Source organism: Triturus cristatus, chromosome 3_2, assembly GCF_964204655.1.
Source record: "Triturus cristatus chromosome 3_2, aTriCri1.1, whole genome shotgun sequence".
NCBI classification, from domain to species: domain Eukaryota; kingdom Metazoa; phylum Chordata; class Amphibia; order Caudata; family Salamandridae; genus Triturus; species Triturus cristatus.
The window spans coordinates 164,865,394-164,884,111 of NC_140584.1; the positions used below are offsets into that span (position 1 = coordinate 164,865,394).

Here is an 18,718-nt window from a genome sequence, read left to right on the forward strand (position 1 = left end):
AGTTTTTCTAACTGTACATCCCCTCGCGGTGGTACAAGTATCTTTCACCCCAGTCAATCCATTAATCTCCTGCACCACAATTCTGTTGAAGTCTTGTCCCCGAAATGAGTGCATTCATGAAAATTCTGTAGTGTACTACATAAGACATTCCCACAGGGTTAGTGTATTTTGTAGCTGTGCGACTGTGTTGTATGTGTAAGGTATGTGTAGGTATGCATGAACATTTCTGTTAAGATTCTCTGCTATCACTCTGATAAATCTACTTTCAGTCGAATTACAGAGTAATAAGCAAAAGTAAGACAGCATGTGAAACTTACTTGCTACAACCTAGGGTAGCTTCTATTAGGTAAGCACAAACTGTGGCTGGTGTAGGCTAATCCCATCTGCTATAAAAGGCTCAGATTGGCCTCAGTGTGGCTTGGTGGGTGCACACTTAGAGCATGCTAGGTCATGGTACCATCTGGAAATAGGGTGCAGTGCTGGAAAACCTTATACTATCTTCAATCTCAAACTAGAGCCTCCATCTAGTGCGTGACTCATGTCCCCCTATCTGTAAGGTTGCACGTCTCTCTCCTCGAGCTCAGGATTGACACACCCTGGTCTAGTGACTCGAATCTCTTCTCAATCTTTGTCTCAAGGCCGCCCTCACTGCAGGGCTCAAATCCCCCCTGACCACTGAGTTCTGGTCTTAAATGACCCTCTGAGCCCTAATGCAGACTTAAAAGACACAGAATTGATGGACGTAATGCAGAACAAATCAAAACATTCTCCCCCAGTCAAGAGATCTGGGTTAAATCCATCATTCTTTTGCTCACCATGCCACCCCAGTTTAGACCTGGCCATATGCAAATCAGTCTTGACCCTGTGCCTCATGGGAACAGTCCAGCCCGAACTGCCAAGCCAGGTCCTCCCTGGACCGGAAACAAGCATCCTAGGACCAGTTTCGGGGTTTCACCCCTCTTCAGCCAGGATAGCTTTATTCCAGTGGCACAGTGAGCCCGGGACCTACGTCTAGGCATACCCGGCACACACATAGGGCGAGAAAGCAAAAGACCCACAATTGATGGACGGAATGCAGAACAAATCAAAACATTCTCCCCCAGTCAAGAGATCTGGTTTAAATCTATCATTTTTTTGCTCACCGTGCCACCCCAGTTTAGACCTGGCCATATGCAAATCAGTCTTGACCCTGTGCCTCATGGGAACAGTCCAGCCAGAACTGCCAAGCCAGGTCCTCCCTGGACCGGAAACAAGCATCCTAGGACCGGTTTCGGGGTTTCACCCCTCTTCAGCCAGGATAGCAGACTTAAGCTTGCATCCAAATCCCTCCCCCCATCTCCAGCATGACATCCGTACGATTTGAGACTTAAATCTCTTCCGATCTTCGGTTTTGAAATTCTCCCAAATTATGTGCTTGACAGCCACCTGACTGATGCTTGCACTGGTGTCCCCAGGTTTAGGCTTGGACCCCCCCTTTGCCCCTCCCCCCAATGTCCCAGGTCTTGAGTCCCTGCCAAATCTGGGTGAGGCCATGCTTCCGTGCAAAATTTGAATTCCCTGCCACCTCCTCAGCTTTGAGTAATGCCCTGTCACCTGTCTTGAATCTCCCCTTAAAACCCCTTTGCTTTTGAGATCGAGTTCTCTCTGATATGCTTGCATCATCCTCTCTTACCTCTGGTTCGAATCTAAACTGCTGTCTCGAGGCCGAGCATCCTCCCCTCTCCCAATGCTGAGATTAAGTACATCCTCTCAGGACCTGTCTTCTAGCCTTCAGGACACATTTACGCTACACTTCCACCAGACTAACCGGGAGGGTTTGCGCCCTCCCAGATCATGTTTCTAGTTGGCTCCTCAAGCTTGCATGCGCCCAGATCCCAGGCACAAGCCTCCATTGATCAAGGGCACAAGCCCCTAGTTCTTGTCTCCAATCTCCCATAGTCTGGAATTCGAGTCACCCCCCCCCCCCTTAGACTGGGGATGCAGCTTCTCATCCTCCCCATGATCTGGGGGTCTGTCCCCCTCCCACTCTTCTGGGTACTGCGCCCCAATCTTCCATAGTCTGGAATTCGAGACTGGGGCTGCGGCTTCTCATCCTCCCCATGATCTGGAGCTTCTGTCCATCCCCCACCTCGAGTCCTGAGTCCCACTGGTCCCAGGGTCTAGTCCTGATCTCAGACTTGTAATCCCCTTCCTGATTTCAAACTCAACTCTGTCTCACTGACCTTGTGCTCGAGTCCTCTGTGATCCAAGTTTGTGTTTTTTAGTGGATACACGGCTTCCTGTTGGACTTTATGTATGCAGAGAAGAGGAAGTATCTCCCTAGGAGCTTTAGTATTGCATATACTAAGGGTTTATTATTCGGACTGTAAGACGGGTGAGGACTTTTGGATAAAAGATATTTGGATCCAGTGAGTGACGAAGCTGTGAGGTGAAGCTACTAGGGTCAAGAGAGTCAAGATACGCTTTATTCGATTAAAATATATTTAATCATAAAAGCACAAAATACATCAAAGAAAGAAGACAACATGCATACATCAGTGTAAAGCTTTAAAATACAATAACAGCCGATTAAAAGTTATGATCTGGTCGATTGGAGTCGCGTAGATTAAAATGTTGCCTTCCATACCATAGCCTCACATCAAAGTGCCACCCTAGCATGAGTAAGCTAGTGATCAGTTAAAATTAAGTCGGGCCTTGTATTGTTTTCCTGGTAATGACCACCCCTTTCAGATATTTAGCGATGTGGTCCGTGTCAACTTCATCATCCAGAAACAACAACTTGATGAGAGCAGGTCAACAGAGTCTCAAGCCTTGCAGGTTCAAATGAGGCAAAATTCACCTTTTTCTGAGTAAGGTATAAAATTTACAGACAAATATGATGTGGATTGTTGACTGAGCTGCAGTGTCATCACAAGGGCACGGACAAAGAGAACGTGACCAATCATTTGGCTGGGGAAAGGTAACTAGATTATGAAAATGGCCTAGGCGTAAGCGCGTCAGTAGTAACCTATCATAATTACCATGGGTAAATAATAAATAGGGTTGTATCCCCGCCTTAATCAGAAGCAATTGATTGGCCCGGACCGATGGTATGATGATATTGGAGGATAGCCTGATCGAATCTAGATGATTTAGACATAGTGCTTTCAGGTCCCTTCTCGTGAGACAGGGCAGCGTCTCAGGATTATCAAAAAATGTAGATTGATCTAGATCCTGCATAACATTTTTGATATAGGCCAGCCAGGGAATGCGTTTTGCCTGATGAAGATTCAGGCAGTCCTTTATAATATCCCGGTTGAGACCTGTAATCGCACCTGTCCAGACCCAATGCCATAACAAAATCGGCTGGATTTTAATAAGGTCGGACAGGTACGGCAGCCCCAACTCAGCGTGGCAGGTATACGTAGCCGTGCTATTTGGCACCGCTAGGAGATACCTCAGGAACTTGTTCTCGACTTGCTGGATTGAGTCCACGTTAACATGTCCCCAGATACCCGCTCCATACAAAGCGACTGACATTTAGCTTTATAAATTACCAACATGTCATCAATAGGGCGCTTACCCAGTTTCCTAGCAAAGTTTATTAAGGCGCCAATCGCTTTTGCAAAAAGCAATTTTCTACAATTAACAGCTTTAGACCAGGAACCCTTATTATCGAATACAATTCCCAGGTAGCTACTAGGGCTATTAAGCCTGTACCTTGTGTACTATCTCCCCAGGGAAAAGGTACATGGCCTCCAACATTTACCCTTGCTTATCCAGGAAGTATTTCATGTTTCAATCTTCAGCCTTTTTTTTGTCCATTTACTCTTCGTGAGCCTCATTCAAAAAGGGTTTCACACTCCTAAGTTGATTTCAAATACTTAAATACCTCCATTTACAATGGTAAAGACTTACTTTGTATTCACAAACTGTGAATTTACGCCCCTAAATAGATTTGCCCACGAGTCATTTAATGCTGATATGGTGCCTTATGACCAGTGGGCAGATTTTCACAGAAAGGTGGGTTGGATGCTTGCCTAACTGAATGAACACTCACAAACTAGAGACTTTTGACAGGCAGATTTCCAACTTTTAACATTTCGGGGATTTCCTCCTCTGTGGGATAAAACTTAATCCATATCTAGGATGGGAATGAGGAGGGAACCCCCCACAGAATTATTGGGGTTTTGCTGCAAAAGTTAAATTTGGTTTATTTGAGGTTAAAAACACCTAAATCAATTTAATAATTACATCCATTTACAAATCAACATGTAAAATCGAAATTAATCATAGCCATTCGTAATCTGACTTTATCTGTTTGATCGTCTCGAAGAGGATAACATTTGTATGGAATGTTTATTTATTTATTTCAGCCCAACATTATAAAACACTTGGCAGTGGAATATAACATACTCAAGTGACTGCCAGTTGTTGAATTACCCAGCAAGTTCTATCGATATGGCCATTATTACCCCTACAACCCGTAACCTCCTGTAATGAAAGGTGGTCAAACGTAATCCTTCTATAGACCGTCTCATCCTCACTATGGTCCCTGCTGAAATACCCGGAACAGGAGTTGCTGTTTGATTTGTGAGGGAATAACAAGTACTCTGCATGTGACGTGGTCTATATTGATCGTTTTACTTCAGCCTAAAGCGTACTAATTAAAGTTGGTGAATATTTGTAGATTGATGTTAGTGCTAGGTGTGTTGTCCCTGGTGGGTTGACTCTTCGCTTGAGCAGCCTTGTGTGTTTATTTGTGTTTTTGTTTGGTCCCTCGTGTGTCGCAGGTGCCTAAAGTGTTACCATTCCTTTTGCAGCTCGTGCTGAAGATGTTGGAACCAGCCTTTACTTTGTGAATGAGTCTGTGCAGCAGGTAACCTTCTTCAGCACAGTGGGGGTGGTGATCCCCTGCCCGGCCGCAGGGTCCCCCAGCGCCGCCCTTCGATGGTACCTCGCCACGGGGGAGGACATCTACGATGTGCCCCACATCCGGCACGTGTACCCGAATGGCACCCTACAACTGTTCCCCTTCTCGCCCTCTGCCTTCAACAGCTTCATTCACGACAATGACTACTTCTGCACCGCCGAGAACTCAGCCGGCAAGATCCGCAGTCCCAACATCCGCGTCAAAGCAGGTAGGAGCCCTAACATCATTGTCGTAACGGAAGGGAGCCTAGTCAGCCCTTACAAAGTTTACATGAGTAATTTGCATATGTGTAGAGAAATCAGATGAAAATCTTGTGATGCAGTCTCTAATGAGTGGCCAGATGTTCTGTTTTGTGTTGGCACCTTATGATGTTCTTTCCCAAATACATGAGACCCTGGGAGGTGATAGTAGGGAAAAGATGTCACTTTACAGGATTAGTTCCTCTTCGTATTGTCCACCAAAATAATTTGTGTTGCCTAATCCTTTGCGTCAATCAGCCTGTTTTCCTCCAAGCAGGAGCCTCTTTGGCCTGTCCTCACAACTTCTTTTTCACACACATGACAGTCGGTGGCGGTGTAGGATTCTATGCTGAGGACGTGGTTGCCTCAATCTAAAGCTGTCCAAAGCCCTTTCGGTTGTCCAGCCTAGTCCAACTTCCCCTCTGTCTTTAGTGGGGGATTTCATAGAAGCAGCATGAGGCAGGGTACTTTAACCTTCACAAGCAAACCTTTGACTACATCACTATGAAAAGCTTGCATTTCCTTTGTTTTCACTCCCTGTCAACACACTGTAACCCACAAGGGTGGATTCTCACCCTGTCTCAGATAAATTGCATTCCCACTTCTAGCATCTCTTTACCTCTCTGTTTCATCCTTTCTCTCACTAGTCTCTCATTAGTGCGTTCCCTTGACTCTCACTACTTCAGAAAGACATAGCCTCTTCTTGTGTCCCTCTTTTCCATGCCATCGCTCTCTTCCACTGCCCTACTTCCCTGAACTCCTTTGCTTCCATCTTTGCCCCTAATCTTAGCGTCTTTGCCCCTTCCCTGGCCTTTACCCTTGGTGTCCTTCCCTCCATTCCCCGTCAAAGCTTCTCTTTCTCACATTTCTGATCTAGCTCACTTTTTCCACTGCCATCACTCCACTTTCTAGCTTCTCCTTTCTAGTTTATCCTCTCTCCCTACTTGTTAATGTCCTCTCCTCCCTTTAAACTGTTTCTCTCCCTCGCTGCCTCCCAGGCTTGTATTCCTTTTCTACTACACCACGGCTTATCTCCTTTCTCTCTCACCCTTTTCACCCACTAACTCTGCCTTCTTACTCCCTACCCTCTCCTAACTTACCACCTTACTCCTAGCGTCTCGTTTCATACCACTATCCTCTCTTCAGCCATCGCTCTATCTCTTGTATTGCCTCCCACCTCACCCTAACTCATCCTTACCTCTATCTTCTGCTGGTCTGCCTCCTTACCCTTAGCCTACCTTTTCTTGTAATCTCTCATTATTGACCTCGTAACTCTGGACCATTTCATGCCTCGCCTTGTTCCATCTCTTCTCCCTTGCCTCTTCTTTTCTGTCCCTGTCAGGCAATTTCGACTCACGCTTTCTTACTCCATCCTTCTCTCTCTCCCTTCTTCCAAGAGTTTGGATCCACATTGTCTTGGAATCTCGCCTCCTGTTCTTGATTATCCCCTTTATGAAACCTAGTTCGGGGACAAGGCGGGTAACCTGGGGTTACTGCACCCTCACTGTAACAGTCGGGATGATTTACCTCTGGTGTCCTGGGCCTCCTACTATTGGACCCAAAGTGAATGCAAAGTCCACCCCTCTAGTAGCCGACCGAGGACAGCGGAGAAGAGCAGTCAAAGGCTTACTCAAGCTGGCAAAGATTAAACACTTGCAGCTCAGAAAAGCTCCTTAATCTCAAGCAATAGATCTGAGTCCAGCCTGTGCTTTACTTTAAGCAAATGTACTTCAATACAAATACAGAGAGACACTACATACAAAAATATAGATAACTACAATGAAAACGAGAAGTTTCCAGCCACTTCCTAACCAAAATTCTTACTGTGGAAACACTGCGTACAATGCGTCTGAACTTCCTTAAAAGACAAGGCTTTACTGAGAACACCGGGCACAGCATTGATGGACCTTGGCAAACCAATGCGCATGCGCACTCTGTTTCTTCATGGAAGTGACACAGGGGTACCAAAAAGGGCACAGGCAAAAAGTGAGCGAGTGAGATGGCGAGAGAGAGAGATTAGCTATGGTGGGGGTGGGCTGAGTCACGCATCACATCAAAGTGTTTGTGATGAAGACAGGCTCCTACAAGACCGCACAAGATCCAGACACAGCCCGTTACCCACAACAGGACCAAAGCACCAAGCTAGAGTGCTGGTCTTCAGCACACAAAGGGAAGGGGTAAAGGGCAATGGGGCGACCAACCTATGGGGATCTACTACCATTAACGGGATTAAGGATGGACCCAATCACCAAATACTAAGATCAACAGTTACAAGGTGTTTGAGTACAATATTGCATCAACTGCCAATCACGGTTACATTTTTCTTCATGCGTCATGGTATTAACTTCAACTGCACTTACCGAAGAAAACCTCCAAATGCAGTAGACATTTTCCTCTACCAGTGGGTAACCACACCTTCGGTGGTATGAGGTATGGGAACAAAGGACCTCACGTCTGGTATTTAGAGGCTGACAACTCTGCAACCACCTCGCAGATTTCAACATGGTGTGCAGTGCCTAGTGCACCGCTGCCTCTTCTAGCTGTTTTTTACTCTATAGGTCAGGGGAGAGACCATGCTTATCTTTAAGGTCCTGTGATGGTAACTGGGGGCACACTGGAGGGTTCAGGGACAAAGGGGGATCTCACAAGTCTTGGTAATCACTGATCCCTTCCCGAGGCCCCAGGAAATGTTGGTTTCTTGACCTTACTGCACAGCTCTCACATGCGGGGCAGAAGAACTCCTAGGAAGGCGGTCCTCTGCGTGACACTCACTCCAGTACCCTCTCAACAAAAGCCAGGGTTCTCCTTGCCTTTAGGCTGATCAACATCATTACTAGCAGAAATCTAGACCCAGGTTTGGTCCCCAGCATGATGGGGGGACAGGAAACAGCATACCCCAATCCTGAGAAACCGCAATCTTCTCAACTATCCTGGTAGATATTTCTTCAGTCAGTGAGAAATCCTGAAACCCTGTACTGGGAAACATACCATTATTCTCCCCATAGTGGACCAATCAGCTCAGTTCTGGTTCATAGTTTTACCATTTTATGTTTCTGCTTCTCGCACTGCGAGAAAGCAGTGGAGCAACGCTTCTCCGCCCTAGTGGAGGAGCCGCCTCTGGTAAAAAGGAGCCATTCCTGAGCGGGATTGGCCATTTCAGGTGTGGATGGTAACTGGGTCTCCGGCAGAAGGTCCGGAGGGCGCTGGGCTAGGAGTGCTCGGAGTCGACAGGCTAGCAAACGAAAAAGGAGGGAACAATGTCCATTTTTCCTGCAGGAAGCTGCAACTGTCTACAGTGAAGGGAAGGACTGTACAGTGCAGAAGCCCTGGTTAACAAAGGTCTGGATGACCTAGCCGATGGTCATCCCCCATTCTGGACTGCCACATAAACTAGGGGAAGCCGAAATTAATGTCCTGCTGCGCCCAGCCACACGTGCAGAGGCATCTCACTCACTCTGTGCTACACAGATAGACCGCATACAACTTTGCACCCAGATGAAAGTGATAGGCTAGAGATAAGAGATACAGGACAACACTTTTTAACCTGGAGAATCTGGTAGGTAATGGGTAACAAGGCGTGCGCTTCACTCTAATTTGTGATGTCAGCACTGCTGTTGGTAGAGCAGAGAGTAGTCATTGTAGTTTTGAGCTCCCATGGCTTCTGAGCATGACTTGGAGTCTCTTGCCATTTGACACGGAGACATCATGGTAAACATTTATGATTGTAGGGAACGCTAAGGAAAAAATAAAACATCTAGCAACAGCACACAAGAAAGTAAGCATGGGGTAGAGGAAAGTGCCTCGGAGCTCCGCAAAGGGCATTCCCATCCCAACACCCTAGCTTCTCCTTCCCGTCATTTTTACTACATTCTCCTTCCTCTCTTCCCTGAAACCTTTTCTATCCTGTCTTACTCTCCATTTGCTTTGCTTTGTTTCACTATCTGCAGACTCCCATTCGTCCTTCCCTTCCTCCTACTCCCTTTAATCTCTTCTCACCTACCCCTTTATCCTCTTCCTTCCTTCCTCTGTCCTCACTTAGCCAACCCTATGCATGCTCCATACACCCTTAATATTTATTTCTCTCAAAATTCTCCTCATCCTCTTTGATCCCTAACCAACTTGTCAATCTTCCCCGCTCCCATCCCAGAATGGTTCCTTCCTGCCTCCTTGTTGCTGGCCTCACCATCACTCCCTGCTCCTATTGCTTCTCCATTTAAAATGTTCCACTTGACCTCTCTGCCCCTTTAAACGCTCGCCTTGTCCTCACTCTTTGTTCCACTTGTTTGCTCTTTGGTCACTAAGTTATTCCTCTGGGACTGATAGAGTCAAAGCCTGAGGCTTTGAGGCTACGAAAGCCAAATGTGATGGTGTCCCCATATTCAAATTTATACACATGGGCCCTTGTGAGAAGTTGGCCTGGTATATGATGTTCACTAGTTAAAGTGACCACCTTGTACCATGCCAAGCAACCCTTATGGTGTGGTTGTCAGTCAACCTTTTCGGACTAGCTGCCCTAGTGGTAGCGTAGGCTAAGCAGTCTTTGAGGCTAAACTCGTGAAACGTGTTAAGCAAGCTGTTTTACCAAATGCAACCCCTTTTTATACCAATGAAAGGACACCACACAGATATATATTCAAAATATATATGTAGTTATTTCTCAAAGTAACCCCTAGTCTCTTTATGAGCACAGGAGCACAAATCGTCAAACAAGATTACAGTAGCATACACAGAAGTTGCACTTTATATGGATAGGCCCTGGTGGCCGCTCAAACCATATACTAAAATAGTGGTATAAGTACCACGAACAGAAAAGGGAAAAGGCCTAGGGCCTCTAGAATCGCTGGGCCTACGAGGAGCTAACTTCAGTTAGTGACCAGGAGGTCCACGGGTTGCGTGTGCAGAGCAAATAGTCACACGCGAGCTCCCATAGGTTTTCAATGGGTGCATAAAAAGTACAAAGTTACTGCAAAGAGGATCTTCCGGATGGACTAGGAACTTAAGATTGGAAACACAGACACTAGAGATGATTCTCTACACTTGGGCACCGGAGTGCCAGCTTTACCTCACCCACAGGAAGCGGGTGCATAGGCGTCGAAGTGCGTCGGGTTTCTTTTATCTGTTCAATGGAGCCTGTGGACAAAGATGCTGCAGGCGGCCGGTCCGGAAGAGATGCGTTGGATCCAAGAGTGGATCGGAGATGTTGAAGACCTGTAAGCAGAGGGGACAGTGTTCACAGTCACTAGCCAGTGACCAGCGTGGCACCAGGTGGGTACCAGGCGATGTCGGGTGCAAACAGGAAGGAAGGTGTAGCTTGTCTCTGCAGCCACGTGGTCCCTGAAGATCGACGACGTCCAGGAGTCGGTTCACGAGCTGTCCCACGCAGGCTCTCGCTGTCGGCGGTGTCGGCGACTTGATCGAAGCAAACAAGCCTTGGCAAAAGCAATTGTTGTGGAAGATGAAATAAGCTGATGGTTCTGACCAGCAAGGTCGGAGGGATTGCTCCTTTGGAGGGGAGCAAGGGCCAGTCTGGAGCAACCAGACCAGCGGTGTATTTCTTGAAGTTCGTCGCCAAGATGGCCACTAGCCAGCGGGCCAGCTACCGGTTAGGCGCGTCGAGTGGCAAAATGCAGAAGGGCCCCACGCAGATCGTGGAGATGCTGGAGGGCTCACCTTTGGTGCAGATGCTGCTCGGGTGTTGGGCTTCTCAGATCCCAAAGCACAACTTGGAGGGAGCCTCGGTTGTTGCGCTTTGCAGCTTGTCGTGGTCTTTTCAAGATGGCTGGCTCCACGTGTCTCGGTGCCTCTACGGGTCTCCTCTTCTCAGGGACTGTGGATCGGGCGGTGAGAGGTCTGGAGGTCCAGGTCTTGTCAGTCTCTGGGCTCGGGCTCCGGCGGGAGGCGGCGGCAAAGCAGACGTTGATTCGCTGGATGGTGCTTGCGTTAGCAAGGTGGTCACTCCCTGACCACAGGGGAGATTGGCTTCAGTCCTCTGTGCGGCAGAGCGTCGAAGTTCCCGTCTTCTTCTTAGTTTCAAGTTGATTCCAGGATGTCTGAAGTCTTAGGACACAGCTCCTACCTTTAAGCGGATTCTAGGGGCCGGACTACCTGCTAGGTCCCTCCCCAAGGGTGGGACCAGGAAGGGGGGTGGTTACACCCCCAATCCTTTGTCCAGCTCGCCCCAGGCCCGGGACTGGTGTGCCCCAGGACCGGATTGAACTGGCATATGCACCGAGGCTCCTTGTGAGCCTCAGGCATGTCTGGTTTCTTTCAAGCCCTACCTGACCAATACACAAAATCCTGTCTGGGGTGGTGCACGCACCTCCCCTGGCAGGAAACCCTTTGTCCACGTCTCCCAAGCTGGAAGGACTCCCAGCAGCAGGAGGGCAGACTTGTGTCTGTGGTGGCAGCATCCATTTTGTGGAGCTGAGGCTATGTCTGATTTTACCCGGGTTTCAGGTACTGTACATGTCGTGTCCCTCTAGAAGGGTGGAATGCTAACCCCGTCACCAGAATTGGCGAGGGGTTAGTATTCCAATTCGTATGACACCTTACTCGACATGTTTTGATAAAGCCGAACCAAAGATAGCATTTTACCACGAGGTTCATAATGCACTTAAGAGTATATGGTATGACGATATCTGGAAACAGTAGAAGGAAGTTGTTCCGACCACTGCAGACAGGCTCAGCTCATGCCAGAGCACCATCTCACATGGAACCAAGCACTCTGCCTTCAGGATTGTTAAGGCCTGCCATAGGAGTGACTTATAGGTTAACATGTGTCCCATTTAAGGTTAGGTATAGGTATACTACACCTAAGTAAGAGGTGGTTACACCAACCTACCCCAGCTGAGGGATCAGCCAGTTGTGTCAAATTTGTTAGGCCAGGCCAGGGGTGGCACAATACATGCTTCAGCCCTTGGTGGCCTTAGATACACCAATGCCCTGGGTACCTAGTGCACACTGGTACAGGGGCTCACAGGGTGATCTAGTTCCAATGGGTTATGCGCCTAGGGTACATGGAGTCCATTTTAAAGAGAGAGCAGATGGGCTGAGGTCCTGAATGGCAGGATCTCAGGCCAACTAAGTCGAAAAACCATCTAGACACTAGGCAAAAATTTGGGGGTAACCATAGTCAGATATTCACCTTCCTACAGCCCTGAAGAAGAATCCTACCGTGGATCACACGTCCAACATAAAACACCATAGTAGGCCAATATATAGGAGAACCGCTTTGTAGAGACAGGCAAACATGTGCCTTCTTAAAACACATTTGCATTTACAGACCAATTTTCCCTGTTTGAATTTTGTGCACAAATGACTTGCTGGTGGTGGTCAACAATAGGCTACCATAAACTTGCCACAGATTAGGGCATCTGTGAAGTCTGGTAGACATGGGCCAAGTCAACCATGTTGGGCAACCATTACTTAAGACTGAATCTGCCTCAGTTCTACAGGCATTTAGGAGGAAACAGGCGTGTATCTACATTTCCTTATTTCCTCACAAGCATGTCCTTCTTTGGAGGAAGCAGCCCTCTGCGGTAGCATCCGATTCCTTCAGCCATGCCCATATTTATTGTGACTTTTTATTCGGTCACTTCCCATCCTTCTCAGAAGGGGGCAGCTGTACCCGGATCACACCATTTCCTCAATTTTAAAAGTTGGGTTCTTCGCAGCTGTCCAACAGCCGGATGTGGTTCCCCACAGCCAAGAGAGTACAACCCTCACTAAGAAGCCTCCTTGGGGAAGAGACATATGGCCTCCTGCATGACAGAAACAGTGCAATAACAAGTCATTGGCACAGCACCATGTAGTACTAAATTATTTAGGGTTTGTATCGTAGGATTTAATTGGCGTTTATACAACATGGTGTGTCCACAGGAGAGCCAGCGAGCTGCTTCCACTTAAGATAGAAAGGATCCTTGCTGGTAGATTACAGTAGATGGGCAACTGAAGCAAGATGTTTGCGAATAACAAACGATGCATAGTAATACCAGGGGCCCTTGACGGGCAAAAACATAAAATAGGAAAAGCATTGGCAAAGCCAAAAGGTCTGCCTTACATTTTCAGTTATAAACCAGACCTATTGGCTTTGCCAAAGTTGCGGAGTATGCTGTATTTGCATTTCCATAGTGGCCAGTAATTCGGAGCAGGCAGTCACAGCGTGTTGAATTATATCAGGGGCCCAGTGGCTGAATGTGGTTGCCAGAGTCCTCAACGAGGCTTTCCTCTAAAAGAAACTCTTAGAGGAACTGGTCTTTGGCATCTCCAGCAATTGTTTTGTTGCTGTAAAGTAAGTTAATGTGTTTTGCAGGAAAACAAATAAAAATATTATTTATGAATAGAAGGCATAAATGTGATTTAAAAAAATGAATGTGGTAAAAAGTCTGATGGCCGAATGTACTTTTCAGATGTAAAATAGTCCATCATGCATTCCAATGGAACATTTCTTGGAAGGGGAAAGAATACCCCTAACCAGCCAATAGCAAGACCGGTAGACTAAAATGATATCTGGGGTAATCCCTGATGTGGATGACCACACCCAAATCCAATGAGCGAAGGAGTTTCTCCCAGCCTGCTCTTGGTGCATTGAAGGGGCGGCGCGAAGCCTGCTCTCGGTGCATTGAAGGGCCGGCGCGAAGCCTGCTCTCTGTGCATTGAAGGGGCGGCGCGAAGCCTGCTCTCGGTGCATGGAAGGGCCGGCGCGAAGCCTGCTCTCGGTGCATGGAAGGGCCGGCGCGAAGCCTGCTCTCGGTGCATTGAAGGGGCGGCGCGAAGCCTGCTCTCGGTGCATGGAAGGGCCGGCGCGAAGCCTGCTCTCGGTGCATGGAAGGGCCGGCGCGAAGCCTGCTCTCGGTGCATGGAAGGGCCGGCGCGAAGCCTGCTCTCGGTGCATGGAAGGGCCGGCGCGAAGCCTGCTCTCGGTGCATTGAAGGGGCGGCGCGAAGCCTGCTCTCGGTGCATTGAAGGGCCGGCGCGAAGCCTGCTCTCGGTGCATTGAAGGGGCGGCGCGAAGCCTGCTCTCGGTGCATGGAAGGGCCGGCGCGAAGCCTGCTCTCGGTGCATGGAAGGGCCGGCGCGAAGCCTGCTCTCGGTGCATTGAAGGGGCGGCGCGAAGCCTGCTCTCGGTGCATGGAAGGGCCGGAGCGAAGCCTGCTCTCGGTGCATTGAAGGGCCGGCGCGAGGCCTGCTCTCGGTGCATTGAAGGGCCGGCGCGAGGCTTGCTCTCGGTGCATTGAAGGGCCGGCGCGAGGCCTGCTCTCGGTGCATGGAAGGGCCGGCGCGAAGCCTGCTCTCGGTGCATTGAAGGGCCGGCGCGAGGCCTGCTCTCGGTGCATTGAAGGGCCGGCGCGAAGCCTGCTCTCGGTGCATTGAAGGGCCGGCGCGAAGCCTGCTCTCGGTGCATGGAAGGGCCGGCGCGAAGCCTGCTCTCGGTGCATTGAAGGGCCGGCGCGAAGCCTGCTCTCGGTGCATTGAAGGGCCGGCGCGAAGCCTGCTCTCGGTGCATTGAAGGGCCGGCGCGAAGCCTGCTCTCGGTGCATTGAAGGGCCGGCGCGAAGCCTGCTCTCGGTGCATTGAAGGGCCCGCGCGAAGCCTGCTCTCGGTGCATGGAAGGGCCGGCGCGAAGCCTGCTCTCGGTGCATGGAAGGGCCGGCGCGAAGCCTGCTCTCGGTGCATTGAAGGGGCGGCGCGAAGCCTGCTCTCGGTGCATGGAAGGGGCGGCGCGAAGCCTGCTCTCGGTGCATGGAAGGGCCGGCGCGAAGCCTGCTCTCGGTGCATTGAAGGGGCGGCGCGAAGCCTGCTCTCGGTGCATGGAAGGGCCGGCGCGAAGCCTGCTCTCGGTGCATGGAAGGGCCGGCGCGAAGCCTGCTCTCGGTGCATTGAAGGGCCGGCGCGAGGCCTGCTCTCGGTGCATTGAAGGGCCGGCGCGAAGCCTGCTCTCGGTGCATTGAAGGGCCGGCGCGAGGCCTGCTCTCGGTGCATTGAAGGGCCGGCGCGAGGCCTGCTCTCGGTGCATGGAAGGGCCGGCGCGAAGCCTGCTCTCGGTGCATTGAAGGGCCGGCACGAGGCCTGCTCTCGGTGCATTGAAGGGCCGGCGCGAAGCCTGCTCTTGGTGCATTGAAGGGCCGGCGCGAAGCCTGCTCTCGGTGCATGGAAGGGCCGGCGCGAAGCCTGCTCTCGGTGCATTGAAGGGCCGGCGCGAAGCCTGCTCTCGGTGCATTGAAGGGCCGGCGCGAAGCCTGCTCTCGGTGCATTGAAGGGCCGGCGCGAAGCCTGCTCTCGGTGCATTGAAGGGCCGGCGCGAAGCCTGCTCTCGGTGCATTGAAGGGCCGGCGCGAAGCCTGCTCTCGGTGCATGGAAGGGCCGGCGCGAAGCCTGCTCTCGGTGCATTGAAGGGCCGGCGCGAGGCCTGCTCTCGGTGCATTGAAGGGCCGGCGCGAAGCCTGCTCTCGGTGCATGGAAGGGCCGGCGCGAAGCCTGCTCTCGGTGCATTGAAGGGCCGGCGCGAGGCCTGCTCTCGGTGCATTGAAGGGCCGGCGCGAAGCCTGCTCTCGGTGCATTGAAGGGCCGGCGCGAAGCCTGCTCTCGGTGCATGGAAGGGCCGGCGCGAAGCCTGCTCTCGGTGCATGGAAGGGCCGGCGCGAAGCCTGCTCTCGGTGCATTGAAGGGCCGGCGCGAAGCCTGCTCTCGGTGCATGGAAGGGCCGGCGCGAAGCCTGCTCTCGGTGCATTGAAGGGCCGGCGCGAAGCCTGCTCTCGGTGCATTGAAGGGCCGGCGCGAAGCCTGCTCTCGGTGCATGGAAGGGCCGGCGCGAAGCCTGCTCTCGGTGCATTGAAGGGCCGGCGCGAGGCCTGCTCTCGGTGCATTGAAGGGCCGGCGCGAAGCCTGCTCTCGGTGCATGGAAGGGCCGGCGCGAAGCCTGCTCTCGGTGCATGGAAGGGCCGGCGCGAAGCCTGCTCTCGGTGCATTGAAGGGCCGGCGCGAAGCCTGCTCTCGGTGCATTGAAGGGCCGGCGCGAAGCCTGCTCTCGGTGCATGGAAGGGCCGGCGCGAAGCCTGCTCTCGGTGCATGGAAGGGCCGGCGCGAAGCCTGCTCTCGGTGCATGGAAGGGCCGGCGCGAGGCCTGCTCTCGGTGCATGGAAGGGACGGCCCGAAGCCTGCTCTCGGTGCATTGAAGGGGCGGCGCGAAGCCTGCTCTCGGTGCATGGAAGGGCCGGCGCGAAGCCTGCTCTCGGTGCATTGAAGGGGCGGTGCGAAGCCTGCTCTCGGTGCATTGAAGGGGCGGCGCGAAGCCTGCTCTCGGTGCATGGAAGGGGCGGCGCGAAGCCTGCTCTCGGTGCATGGAAGGGCCGGCGCGAAGCCTGCTCTCGGTGCATGGAAGGGCCGGCGCGAAGCCTGCTCTCGGTGCATGGAAGGGCCGGCGCGAAGCCTGCTCTCGGTGCATGGAAGGGCCGGCGCGAAGCCTGCTCTCGGTGCATTGAAGGGGCGGCGTGAAGCCTGCTCTCGGTGCATTGAAGGGGCGGCGCGAAGCCTGCTCTCGGTGCATTGAAGGGCCGGCGCGAAGCCTGCTCTCGGTGCATGGAAGGGACGGCCCGAAGCCTGCTCTCGGTGCATTGAAGGGGCGGCGCGAGGCCTGCTCTCGGTGCATTGAAGGGGCGGCGCGAGGCCTGCTCTCGGTGCATTGAAGGGCCGGCGCGAAGCCTGCTCTCGGTGCATTGAAGGGCCGGCGCGAAGCCTGCTCTCGGTGCATGGAAGGGCCGGCGCGAAGCCTGCTCTCGGTGCATGGAAGGGCCGGCGCGAAGCCTGCTCTCGGTGCATTGAAGGGCCGGCGCGAGGCCTGCTCTCGGTGCATTGAAGGGCCGGCGCGAAGCCTGCTCTCGGTGCATGGAAGGGCCGGCGCGAGGCCTGCTCTCGGTGCATTGAAGGGCCGGCGCGAGGCCTGCTCTCGGTGCATGGAAGGGCCGGCGCGAGGCCTGCTCTCGGTGCATTGAGCACAAGAGGCTGGTTCCCTCAGACTTACAAACGCCGCTGAGCTTGTCTGACTGCGCTTCAAACACAGGCACTGTCACAGAAGAGGATCAGCGAATGCAGCACCGAGCACACTGGGCACTGCTACGTACTAGGGAGACGAACAGGAACAACAAAGAGTTCTGTTAAATTTGGGGGTCCGTCCCTCAACCATCTCAAGCAACAGAAGGCGCTGCGGCTAGTTAGCAGAGAGATCCATGAGTGCGGGTCTAAGAGATGAGCATCCCTGGGGAACGTGTCAGATTAGAGGGAATTAGACGGGGCCAGAACACGGACGAGGAGGAAAGCGGACAAATCTCATCATCCAGTTTCCTCCTCCGCTGGGCCTGAGCGGTGTGAAGGGAGCAGTGGGGTCCGACCCCGGGCGAGGGCTGCTGCCCACAGCACAAGCCACGGGGCGAGGGCGCTGTCCACAGCACGGGCCACGGGGCGAGGGCTGAGAGGGCGCTGTCCACGGCACAAGCCACGGGTCGAGGGCGCTGTCCACAGCACGGGCCACGGGGCGAGGGCTGAGAGGGCGCTGTCCACAGCACGGGCCACGGGGCGAGGGCTGCTGTCCACAGCACAAGCCACGGGGCCAGGGCCGCGAGGGCGCTGTCCACGGCACAAGCCACGGGGCGAGGGCTGTTGTCCAAAGTGCTGACTCCCGAGTGAAGCCCTATCCCCACAGTCAGTGTTGACTCCTGGGAGCCCCGGTGCTGATGTCTGCTGTCCCCTGATATGCAGTTTGATGCCTGCTTTGCACAGCGCGGGCCCGTCCCTTGTCAAGGCCCAGAAGCAGTGACCCCGCAGGCGTACCTCAGTGACGGACAATGTGTTTCCCTGTTTTCAGGCCCCCTAAGTGTGCTGCTTTGTGGGCCCCGCCCCATATAAGTAAGTAGTAAAATATCCAAGTCTCTGAGCATTCCAAGTGAAGCTGGGGGGCGGAGCGGCGGTGCTTGCCATCTGCTGCCCCTCTCGCCCCATGCACGCCTTCTGTCCCTGCTACAGATGCCAGAGGCAGTGGCCCCATGGCTCCAACACTCTGCTCACCGGTCTGCAGGCCTTTGACCTCGGACCCCTGGAGGTCTGATCTGATGAGCTTTTGAGCGGCGTTTGTACCTTTCCGACTTCAGCAGGCCCTGCACGTGCAGTGGCGTGAGGTGCTCGCAGGGCTGCTGACGGTGCCGGTTTCCGGGGTCTGTCGTCCCACTGGCCTATTAACATATCGACAGATCTTCCGGGAGTGTGGCACAGACAGGCACGTGTAAGGCTGGTGTCTCGGACTGGCCCTTAGGGCTATGGAAGTCAGTCGCATAACTCCCTGGCTGATGCCGCGGTCGGACTGGGACAGAAAATAGGTCCGGGTGACAAAATAAAAGTGACCAACGGGGCAGTTGTGCAATTGTAAGGGCGCTGTATAAGTATTTTGCAAGGTATTAACACTGCATGGATTTGAGCTTGCTGCAGGCAATGCTTTTTTTATTATCAGGGAAAACAACAGTAAAAACCGGCCCAGGGGACTATAAACCAGGCCCACAAGCAGCGCAAAAACTGCCCA

At 52.2% G+C, this 18,718-nt stretch overlaps 1 protein-coding gene across 4 annotated transcripts in view; it reads left to right on the forward strand.

The window, feature by feature from the left end:
• DSCAML1 (DS cell adhesion molecule like 1) overlaps positions 1 to 18,718 on the forward strand; it is a 504,760-nt gene that overhangs the window by 48,159 nt on the left and 437,883 nt on the right. For all 4 annotated transcript variants that reach the window (XM_085647435.1, XM_085647434.1, XM_085647436.1 and 1 more), the window contains exon 2: positions 4,803 to 5,120. In XM_085647435.1, the coding sequence (XP_085503561.1) occupies positions 4,803 to 5,120 (318 nt within the window). The remainder of the gene's footprint in view (positions 1 to 4,802; positions 5,121 to 18,718) is intronic.